We start from the raw sequence: 11,729 nt of genomic DNA on the forward strand, positions 1-11,729 counted from the left end.
GGTTTGATAAGGGGAATTGTAACTGCTGAGGACTTATCAACCCAAATTGAAGAGAGAAGAAAATTTAAAATCCAAAAATTAGATGGCTCAATCCATTTGGTTTAACATAAACAAAGTTTTTTTTTAACAATAGGTAGGTACCTTATCATTTATCAATACAGAGCTTCAAAGACACACATGTCTTTCTTAACTCTTGTGTTGAGAATAATGTTATCAGAGCAAATATAAACACAGACCATCTGACTATAGTGCAAAGTGGGTTATCAATAGTAATTTGTTATCAGCCCAACACATGCTAGGGCAATGAAGCTATAGGAAAAATGTAACTCTATATTGAAGGAACCAGTATTTCCTAGTTTAAAAGTTGCTAGGTTTGCTGTCTATGAATTTGATGATTTACTTATGTGCCTTTCTTTTCAAATGAATAATTTCCTCTGTCCTATATTTCTTAAATTAAACCTCAATTTATTCAGAAACCATTTTTTCCTCCTTTCACCTTTTTTTAGTATCTATTAAAGACAAGAAAATGTAACAAAAATAAATTTGAAGATGAGAATTTCTCAAAAATTTCCTGGAAAAGACAATTTTTCTGGGTCAATTTCATTTTGAAAATAAAAATACCTACCTAATGAAAAATTAAACTAGCTTCACATTTATCTTACCTTGGTATTTCCTGGAAAAGACAATTTTCCTGGGTCAATTTCATTTTGAAAATAAAAATACCTACCTAATGAAAAATTAAACTAGCTTCACATTTATCTTACCTTGGTATATGTGGTAGAAAGTCCACCAGAATGCACTGTTAGGAACATAGGCACATAGGGATGCTAGATACCCTCTGTAGAATCCTTTGAATCCGTCTTGTTTATAAATGAATTGTGCTATGTTCATGGTTGTGCGGAATTTTGTTTGACTTGTGTCAATTGTAATGCCAAGAGGTTCCAAAACAATCTGGAATAAGAGAGGGAGATGAAGTTTATTTTATTATATTTTTTTTTTTACCTGATAGTCTGGCTGAGGGACAGAGAGTAGATCAGCATCTAGCTAGGGGACTATGTAGAAACAGGGAGAAGACTAGCCATACCCAATTTGCAATGAAAAACAGAGCTAACAACATATGTTGTGTTTTCCAGAACTCATTGCTGGAGACATTGGGCTTGAGGTTGCCCGGCCTTCTTCCAGCTCTGATCCTACCTTTACTTCTGACCATGGTGCTTTTCCTTGGACCTCTCGTCTTGCAAGCACTCAGTGGCATTTGGCAGGTGTATGCTGGTAAGAAACTTTTTTTTACCTGATAGTCTGGCTGAGGGACAGAGAGTAGATCAGCATCTAGCTAGGGGACTATGTAGAAACAGGGAGAAGACTAGCCAAAATTTCCTCACACTATATCAATAGCAAAGGTTGAGTGCGAAGGGCATCCCACTCGGAAAATTTTGTTTAGCCAAAACCAGTTGGCCTCAAAGCAATCACTTTTTTTTTTTTACCTGATAGTCTTGGCTGAGGGACTATAAACAGAGAGTAGATCAGCGTCTAGCTAGGGGACTATGTATAAACAGGGAGAAGACTAGCCAAAATTTCCTCACGCTATCAATAGCAAAGGTTGAGTGTGAAGGGCATCCCACTCAGAAAATTTTGTTTAGCCAAAACCAGTTGGCCTCAAAGCAATCACTCTAAAGCTGATTGAGAGGCCAACAACAAATGCCAACCCCATCTGAACATGGGAAAAGGCAAAGAGGAAGATTATTTTTTACCTGAACAACAAAGGTGATTTTCTTTTTATTATTATTACTATACTCTGCAAATTAACTAGATCTTAGTCTTTCTTAGCTGAGGTTATGAAGCTTATCTGGAAACTTACTTTCTTCTTAGATTGATTGGCAGTGGCTAGCCCCAGAACCATGAGATGTTGACTAATGACATCAAATGGTACAATAATGGTTTGACCAACAAGTGGCTATCAATAGCAAAGGTTGAGTGTGAAGGGCATCCCACTCGGAAAATTTTGTTTAGCCAAAACCAGTTGGCCTCAAAGCAATATCACTCTAAAGCTGATTGAGAGGCCAACAACAAATGCCGACCCCATCTGAACATGGGAAAAGGCAAAGAAGAAGAAGAAGAAGATTATTTTTTACCTGAACAAGAAAGGTGATTTTCTTTTTATTATTACTATACTCTGCAAATTAACTAGATCTTAGTCTTTCTTAGCTGAGGTTATGTAGCTTATCTGGAAACTTACTTTCTTTTTAGATTGATTGGCAGTGGCTAGCCCCAGAACCATGAGATGTTGACTAATGACATCAAATGGTACAATAATGGTTTGACCAACAAGTGAAGCTGCTGCTCCAGCTATCAGAGATTTTGCTTGGTTGTTGTGGATGTTGTTTTTAGTAATCACATGTCGAACACCTTCATATGTTGCTATGTACATGACACCAGAGAATATTTGCACCGAGCTCACCCAGAAGCCTCGATATAACCCACCAAGACCTTCTGACTTGTATATCTTAGCCCCAGCATCCAGTAGACCTGAAAATGATAATATGAAGGTAGGTTGGTATTTGAAAATCCCCTTAGAAGTAAACAAGTATGAGTAGGTAGTGCTTTATTTATTTAGACTGTCAGCTTAGATTCTCTCTTGTCTCTATCTCTCTAGGTTCAAGGCTAACTCTCACAGCAAATGTGTATTATCTTCATGGATGTCTCAGTAATGTGTATTACCTTTATAAAGTTGATCATGCTTCTGTAGTTGCAGTCTGGTCTTGATCAGAGTCAACGGATACAAACTTCCTCGTACACAGAATGAACTCAACATACTCAACGGGAAGAATTGAGTTTTATCCATCATCTCCCACTCGATGTTGGTGATCAGAATGGGGGTTTGGGTGTCTGCGATGGCACCCCCAGCATCCATTGTATGGCTTGTAAAAACACTTTACAAGAAAATTTTCAAAAACACCTTGATTACTGTTGTGCTCCCACATATTTTTTCATTCTAAACTTGGAAAAAACGGGATTTTCAGATTCTTCACAACTCATCTTGAGTTCATATCAAACACTTCCTGGCTGTCAAAGTTCAGATAAAAGTAAAATTGACCACAAGAAGCAAGATTGCCTCATTCACTTGGTCTCAAAGTTCAGAAGGACCTTTAACCCCTTAAAGTACTTCGTCTGATATATCAGACACCACGAAATGTCATAAAAGTTGCCCCTGACTGATATATCAGTCAGGCGTTTTTTCTCATTCTAAGTTCAATTCCGTCTGAAATATCAGTCGAATCATAATGCAACCTTTTCTAAAAGTTGCTCAACAATCTAATAGAGAGCGCTGCGTGATTTTTTTATCATTTTATTTTACCGTCTCTTTGCTACCGGTATTTTAGTAACCGACTGATATATCAGACAGAGGATTTCTCAGTTCAGATTTTCAGAATGAATTTTTTCTAGCCGGCTGTGATTTTTTGATCCATCAGAGTTACTTTTTGAGAGTAAAAAGCTTTTATAGTTGAACTAAAAGTTAAATAATACATAATATATGTCCTAATTACCCTGTTACCTTGAAATTCCATGTTTTTAGTGATTTTGAAAGATAAAAAGAAGGGGTGACTGATATATCAGTCGAGAGTATTTTAAAATTGGTGTCTGATATATCAGACAGAGGATTTTTTAACATAGGACATTAGGGCAAATTTTTTTTTGAAAATGGCCAAAAAAAGGGGTTTCTCTCATTTCGGTGAAAAATCTTGAAAAATTTCCAATAGTACCTTGGAAGCACCAGTTCCGCATGGATCACTGAAGTTGAGCACGGTTGCGCGTGGTTAAGTACCTGGATGGGTGACCATCTGGCCAATACTGCCAATAGCGTGCTGCTAGCTTAAAAAAAAAGTTATTGGAGTCATAAAAAGTAAAGTTAACCAGTTTTTCCATTGTCTTAGACATTTTTTACTATAAAAATGAGTATATGAGACTTCTACCCTCAAAAACCACGAGTAAACTATCATTTGGGGGGAATTTAGAAATCTAGTGATTTTCAAGTCAAATCTAGTGATTTCTTTTCCTTGAATCTAGTGATTTTTAAAAATACTTCAACATAAACCTATAGATCCGATGGTAAAATAAAGTCTAGATAAAATTAATTTATCCAGTTCCAGATAGTAGATAGATAACAGAAAACCTAGATAAAACAAAGGTATCTAGCATTTTCCGTAGAAAAGAGGTGGGTTATAAAAAATTAAAAAGAAGAAGAAGAGAAGGAGGAAGAAGAGGGAGAGGAAGAAGAAGAAAAAAGAAAGAAAGAAAGAAAGAAAAAGAAGAAGAAGAGGAGGGTGATTAAGAAAAAAGAAATAGCTCAATAGAAGTTTGGGGGTGGAAGGGGTAAAAAATTAAAATAAAAAATTTAATAAAATCATAAGGACATACAAATTTATTTCAATGAAGTAGGTAGGTACCAAATTATTTGAAGATATTCAAGAAACTGATGATGATCTTTTTAAGTTTTATTAATTTTTATCCTTGTGTGCTTTGCATGTTTTCTTTTGTATTTCTTTTCCATGATCTTTGTTTTACTAGGAAGCAAACAAACTGGATCCATGGGAGCTGACTTGTGGCTTCAACACGACATTGGAAGTAAAAAAAAAAAACCTTCACAAAACTTACCCGAAAACAGTGACGTCACTGCGGCAATGGCAAACGAAATGACCACACTGGGCCCGGCCTGGTTTCTCGCCACAGACCCGGCCAACACGTACACTCCCACGCCCAGTGTGGCCCCTACGCCCAACATGGTCAGGTCAACCAGGCCCAGCACACGGGCCAACTGAGGCGCATCACTGGCGCTCTCTAACGGGAGTTTTCCGGCACCATCAGCGCCACCTGCCGGATTTTTTCCTTCCGCAATGGAAACATCATCATCTCCGACGTCGATTTTCTTTCTGGACAAGGCTTCGTAGAGGTTTCGTAGTCTGGACATACTTTGTGTTTGATTGGCTGTGTTTTTTCGTGGGTGATCTAGGTTGATAATGTTCTAGGTAAGATGTGGTGATTTCTTGCTCTTCTTTTGAGGGCACTTTTTTGTGGTTTGATTTGGTGTTGACTTTTTTATTTGGCTTTCACCGTACTTTTTTGGTCTGCTCTTCTTTTGAGGGCACTTTTTTGTGGTTTGATTTGGTGTTGACCTCTTTTTTTGGGCTTTCACCGTACTTTTTTGGCCTGCTCTTCTTTTGAGGGCACTTTTTACTTTCCTTTTCGTGTAGGAAAGTAATGTAATCCGGTGAAGGTTCTTTGTGGTTTGTTTTCTTGTTTTACGTACTTTTTAATTTTATCTGTGTGATTTTATATTATTGGCTTTTGATGCAAGCGTTTCTTATCCTGAGAGTTCTTAGCTGTTCTTGTTGGTAGCCTCAGGTTTATTCAACTTTCATTGAGAGCTTTCCCGTCGCCTTGTGTGATACCAGGAACGGCTTTTATGGGCCGCCCTTTGTCCTGAAGTTTAATTCGGCCTCCTTTTGGTCCTTTAGTACCTAAATGGGCCGCCGATTTGTGGCTAATAGGGCAGTCTTGGTCTGGAAGCTATTTGTATGGCAGCTTCTTAATTTGGAAGGGGTTAATAGTTCTTATTACTTACTAGGTACCAGGCCAAATGGTGGGGGATTTCCGTCTCAGTTTTTTTGGGTTCACTGGTTGTCAATGTCGGTTGGGTAGGTATAATTTCCGCGGCACCCTTTGGGATGTTTACGGTTTCGGCCACTGTCGAGATGTACCCCAGACAATTCTGATCACGACAGACTCCAAAAGAGTATTTGGCCCCCGACGAATTTTCGGCGATCTCGCACGGATTTAGGTGCGGCGATGGAACGGATTTTCCGGCACCACAAATTGGGCTGGCGGGACTTGAAAACACGGATTTTTCCTCAATTAACGACTCATTCGGAACGAACGAATGAACGAATTAATTCGAGTAGGTGTTGTAAACTTGACGCTTCCATGGTTGTTGAAACGGATCCTTCAAACTTTGAATCGTTTGCGAGTTTCGTTGTGTTTGGACCGTTTAAGACCGCGCTTTTTGAACTGTCTAAACCCAACGCATTGCCCACTTCTTTCAAACGTTCAACGTTGGAAACCGGTTTCTGATCACGTGAGTTTGGAAGCCCGTTCGTTCCGTTGCCCGTTACCCTCAAAGGATCCCCGATTTGATCGGCGAAACTTCCGTTTTCATTCGCGGAGACAAAATCGTTTGCGTCCATCCGACTTGCGTTGATTCCTCGGAAGACAAGCCCTTTCGCACTCAATTCAATCGCGCCCTCTCTATCGCCGCTCGTCACTCCGTTGAGTAGGAAACTCAACAGGATCGTCTGACCAACAAGCAGGTAGATGCACGCTTTGGCCACCGTCTGTGAGGTGCGCGTGACAGTACGTTCGCCCTGGGTGTTGAAGAGCGTCATGCAAGTGCGTCTGAGACGCGCCTTGAGTGTCTCTGCGCGCAGACTGGCGCTCAACGAAGACAGACGAAGTTTGCGCGATCGTGTTCGTGTGTTACTTCTCCATCGCCGTGGTCATCACGATGATCGTCCCTTACTACGAACAAAACGCGGACGCGCCGTTCCCCGCGATATTTGACCGTCTGGGCTGGCCTGTTATGAAGTGGCTGGTCACTGTAGGGTCTCTATTCGCCCTGTTCACGGCTATGTTCGGTGCGTTCTTCCCTCTACCGCGTATCCTGTACGCAATGTCCCGGGACGGTCTCCTATACGAGCGACTATCCTATGTGTCGTCACGCACGCAGACGCCGTTACTATCGACGGCGCTATCCGGCGTTATAACAGCCGTCATGTCTGCTGTGTTCAAGCTGGACCAGCTGGTTGATATGATGTCTATTGGGACACTCCTCGCGTATATCATCGTGGCTATTTGTGTCTTGCTGTTGAGGTATAGCGGTGATGAGGTTGTAGTGGAAACGTGTGATAGTGAGGTGGACTTTGTTCATGTGGACACGCTAGCGAATACGTACAAGGATATGACGAGAGAGGACAGTGCTAGCACGGAGCTTACGAACGTTACGGACAAGTCTCAGCTAAATATCCAACGAGACAAAAACCAGTCCAGCAACCAACAACAGTATTTGTCAGTCAGCCACAACCAAAGGCCGATTCAGGGCCACCAAAAGGAAAACGCTGAAATTCGTGGCCGTGCCGATGTCGTCCCTGTGGAAACTCAACCAAACGGAAACGGTGTCCGAAACAATCCCCGCTCCAACTTGACTCAAAACATGATGACCGAATTCAACACTCAATCGGTGCTCAACGGAGTCACGAAAACCGATAACTCTCCAATCGGCGACGTATTCTATCTTCCAACAAATGAGAGCTTCCCAGATAACGCAGAGTTCCCGGGCAGAAACCCGAATTTCCCCGAAGGCAAGTCGCGCAAACTTCGTCTGTCTTCGTTGAGCGCCAGTCTGCGCGCAGAGACACTCAAGGCGCGTCTCAGACGCACTTGCATGACGCTCTTTAACACCCAGGGCGAACGTACTGTCACGCGCACCTCACAGACGGTGGCCAAAGTGTGCATCTACCTGCTTGTTGGTCAGACGATCCTGTTGAGTTTTCTACTCAACGGAGTGACGAGCGGCGATAGAGAGGGCGCGATTGAATTGAGCGCGAAAGGGCTTGTCTTCCGAGGAATCAACGCAAGTCGGATGGGCGCAAACGATTTTGTCTCCGCGAATCAAAACCGAAGTTTCGCCGATCGAATCGGGGATCCTTTGAGCGTAACGGGCAACGGAACGAACGGGCTTCCAAACTCACGTGATCAGAAACCGGTTTCCAACGTTGAACGTTTGAAAGAAGTGGGCAATGCGGAACGGCTGGCTTTCTCCTATCCTGTCTTCTCTCTTCGCTCTCGGGACGATAAGACCTTGGCAGTTACAGTTCCCTCTATCAAATGTTTCGTTCTATTGGTATTAGTATAAGTAGGACCTTCGGCTCTAATAAATGCTCTGTCTGTGCGACCTGGTTAGATTAGATCTTTTGACTGTTTGACTTCTTTAGGTGTTATGACCAAATGACCATCCTTGAGAAGTACGTATAGCAGTCGTTTGTGAGAGTCAGCACACCACATTCGCACATGATGTGTTCTGCCTTTCTGGTACATCGTTTCCTTCAACATTTCAAGGTGTCAGTCTAATTTGAAATTTCTTCTCGTCTTTTTCAGCGACATCACCAAAATGCCGAGTCAAGTGAAAACACAGAGTCCTGCCGCTGCTTTGGGTGAAGGTCCCCGCCAGTCTCATAAGAAAGGACAAGGCAACAAGAACAAGAAAAACAAAAGGAAATGATGAAGCGATTCGATAAAACAATATGTGCTAAAGAATTTGGCAGATCGGAGATAAATAAATAAGATCCTTTCTTTAAATAAACTACGGTTTTGCCAGTTAGCTGGGAGGGTTGCGCGTCTGCCTTGTAAGCGCTAGGTCACGGGTTTGATTCCCGCCCGGATTTTAACCTAAACAGATACATAAATGCGCGTCTGCCTTGTAAGCGCTAGGTCACGGGTTTGATTCCCGCCCGGATTTTAACCTAAACAGATACATAAAATATATAAATATCTAGGTCAAAATATGAGAATGGACAACGATATCAAAGAAGAAATGAAATATCGTAAAAGGAGTGGCTGGATAGCATACAGCAAATTAAAGAACTTAAGGAACTCTGGGTTCGTTCTAAGTTGAGATTTCTTGTGGTCAAGACGCTCGCCTGGTAAACAGGAAAGCACAACAACACTCAACACTAAAATAAAATCTTACATAGAAACCCAGGTTCTCGTTTCTCCACAATTTCCATAAATAGCACTTCCAAATTCTTGGCCAGCACCTGAGAGCTATGTCTAACTGATGAGTTCAAATAAGAACGAAACGCGTCTTAGGCTGGGAGAGAGAGAGAGGGCTGTGACTGCTGACTGCTAAGGGGTCTTATCGTCTCGAAAGCAAAGGGTGAAGAAAGACAAGATAGGAGGAAAGCCAGCCGTTTCGAGGTCGAACTTTATCTGTTTAGGATAAAGTTCGCCCGACGGGAATCGAACTTACAACCTAGTGCTTACAAGAAAGACGAGCTACTTTTTTAACTAACTACTTAGGCTGGCTAATCTTTTATTTGGTAGGTTTTTAACGTCACTATTTAATTGGTTTTTAGTGACGGGGGTTTTACCCTCCATTCGACAACACTACCCGCCACCTCGCATAAAATTCACTTAGCCTGCGTGGGGCAGTGTCTACTTACTTGCAGCCGGGCTCGTATGGTATCTAGAGTAACACTAAAAACAGAGGAGTGGACAAAATAGCACAAAGAACATTAAGCATGTAGAGCAACAAATTCAAACTGCATAGACCTGAGAGCAAAAGCAAAGAGCTTTAGATTGTCTAGTCTAGACCTCTAGATGCTTTATGCTCTCTGCTCCACTCCATTTTCAGCCCAAGGCTATATATATATAATACCTAAGTACTCCAGAATGGAAGAAGTCCCACCTTTTTTCCTACTATAATTATTACATGCTTTAAGTACCCATTGAAAAGAGCAAGTGACATTTTGATTAAAAAAAAAGGGAGTTATCATTTAAATGTCCAATATCCTTACTTACATCTATGAACTAAAGGTAATGATAATAATAAGTAGGTACCTACCTAGTGAGATGTTTCATTTTGATCTATAAAAAAGTATGTGTAAGCAAGTTCATAGCAAACTTATTTCAAGTATTTCAATGGGTTACTTTCTGGTGTTCTTGTGTTGACCCAGCACCTAAATGGGAAGTATTGTGTCTCTTCTCGCCCATCTGATGAGCACCGGATATGGGCATGTTAACTCACTCCACATGCGTCTAATGTAGCAGTTGTTTCATTGCTACGAAATAAAAACGGCGGTGGAACACTCATCTTAAAAAAAAAAAAAAAAACCAATGTCAGTATAGCCAATGTTGTCCTAATGTTATGATCAAGTGGCCAAGTTATATCCAGGATCAGTTTCATTCCTAGTTCAACATTTCCACGGTAAGCTTCCACCATAAAAAATATAGGCTTGATGAGCAGATGTGAAAAGTCGTCTGGAAACACCCTGTTTAGCTTTTCTGGAAAAACAGAAAGGTAGAATATTATTCTGTCTAAATATTTCCAATGTCAGTATAGCCAATATTGTCCTAATGTTAAGATCAAGTGGCCAAGTTATATCCAGGATCAGTTTCATTCCTAGTTCAACATTTCCACGGTAAGCTTCCACCATAAAAAATATAGGCTTGAAATGTGTAATCCAAAAAATTAGCTTGACTGTCTGGGTCTCTGGGAGATGTCAATGACACATAATTCAAATCTAATGGTCATCCTACCAGTGAATGACACAGTAATGTATTTTATTGCATCATATGAGACAATAATACGCTGATAACATACAAATATATTGACTCAACATAAGTTTGGGGGGGACCTTCACTTGTGGCTCATAGTTTAAACTCAGTTTAAGTCAAATGATTTCTGATTTTCTATTTTTATTTTATTTTTTTTTCTAGATGTTTGATAGGGGGAATTGTAACTGCTGAGGTCTTATCAACCCAAATTGAAGAGAGAAGAAAATTTAAAATCAAAAAAATTGATGGCTTAATCCGTTTGGTTTAACATAAACAAAGTTTAAATAAAAAAAACTTGCTTTGTGGTCCTGGCCATTAATAAATTCACATTTTTTTTTTTTTTTTTTAGTTTAGATTTTCGCAAAATCCTTTCTTATTGCACAACTAGACTATAAAAGGAATATTCCTACCAAATTTCAGCTTTCTAGGTGTTGTGGTTCTGGAGATAGAGCGATCACTGTGTGAAATATGAAATGTGAATTAGTGAATGGATCTTGATTTTATAATATAAGATTGTGAGAGGGGCCTAAGGTCTCTTGCCCATTGGAAGCGTAATCGTGCCATGCCGCCTGAAAACCTAAACATATGAAAATACAGATCTCTCACACTCAATGAAAACACTTAGCTAATACGAGCCATATAAATTTATAACATGAGACATCTTTATTTCTGTGGGCAGAACACAAATACGAGGTATTAGATTTTATTGCACACTCTATGCAATACCCTTACCTTTGAGGTAAGAAATAAACAACCTAATAAAAACAAATAATAATTACACATTAAAATTAAAAAAAACTGCCCTTTTGTGTTAGAAACAGATCGTAACGTAACTGTCGGTAATCGAACCCGTGATATTCAGGCTGATTGTAACTATTGTTAACCGCAGGACAGATCGTCATTTTACAGCTAACATATTCAATAGGACTTACAAATCGCCTTGTTTTAGAGCAGCCACGCACAAATTGCGGGCCTTCACTTGTGTGGCCCGCGATCTTATTATTTTTAGAAAAAATTAATGCAATATTGGTGTAGGTGTGAAAGAATAAGTTCAGTTGTACGTTATCGACGCTACTTAGAGTGTCGAGGTAGTCTATTAAAAACAAAGTAATAGTAAAAACATGACTATAAAAAATACATAGGGTAAGTGTACCATTTATTCGCCCACTTAAAAAACGTACCATTTATTGGCCCACCTGCCCACATTTATAAAATACATAGCTTTGTTAATTTTAGTAAAAAGACATGGGGACGTATGGATTTTACATATTTACTTACTGGCCGGTAGCAAGAAAAGCTGCAAAATCCACGTCACCCGACAATTCTTGACAAATACAAGTGAGAAG

General features: G+C 40.3%; 3 protein-coding genes across 6 annotated transcripts in view; 1 reads left to right on the forward strand and 2 right to left on the reverse strand.

Moving 5' to 3' along the window:
* LOC103509199 (solute carrier family 25 member 44-like) overlaps positions 1-3,714 on the reverse strand; it is a 6,007-nt gene extending 2,293 nt beyond the window's left edge. For 2 of the 3 annotated variants that reach the window (XR_541359.2, XM_008473794.2), the window contains exons 1-3: positions 2,719-3,714; positions 2,237-2,526; positions 765-951 (exon numbers count right to left, since the gene is read on the reverse strand). Coding sequence is in view for 2 of the 3 variants with exons in the window: in XM_008473794.2 (XP_008472016.1) it covers positions 765-951; positions 2,237-2,526; positions 2,719-2,911 (670 nt within the window). In the remaining variant the exon portion in view is untranslated. Of the gene's footprint in view, positions 1-764; positions 952-1,858; positions 1,945-2,236; positions 2,527-2,718 lie in introns of all 3 variants that reach the window. The other variant, XM_008473795.2, reaches the window with a different exon arrangement.
* Positions 1-5,959, reverse strand: part of LOC113467420 (cationic amino acid transporter 3-like) — a 20,623-nt gene extending 14,664 nt beyond the window's left edge. Inside the window, exon 1 of the mRNA XM_026823590.1 lies at positions 4,654-5,959. Within this exon, the coding sequence (XP_026679391.1) occupies positions 4,654-4,966 (313 nt within the window). The 5' untranslated portion in view covers positions 4,967-5,959. The remainder of the gene's footprint in view (positions 1-4,653) is intronic.
* The window catches only part of LOC103509209 (cationic amino acid transporter 3-like), a 21,819-nt gene extending 13,841 nt beyond the window's left edge, over positions 1-7,978 (forward strand). Inside the window, exon 2 of one of the 2 annotated variants that reach the window (XM_026823586.1) lies at positions 6,757-7,978. In XM_026823586.1, coding sequence (XP_026679387.1) covers positions 6,757-7,963 — 1,207 coding nt within the window. In that variant the 3' untranslated portion in view covers positions 7,964-7,978. Of the gene's footprint in view, positions 1-6,547 lie in introns of both variants that reach the window. The other variant, XM_026823587.1, reaches the window with a different exon arrangement.
* The last annotated feature ends 3,751 nt before the right edge of the window (positions 7,979-11,729 follow it).

This window comes from Diaphorina citri, unplaced genomic scaffold (genome assembly GCF_000475195.1).
Source record: "Diaphorina citri unplaced genomic scaffold, Diaci psyllid genome assembly version 1.1 scaffold474, whole genome shotgun sequence".
In the NCBI taxonomy this organism is placed as follows: Eukaryota; Metazoa; Arthropoda; class Insecta; order Hemiptera; family Psyllidae; genus Diaphorina; species Diaphorina citri.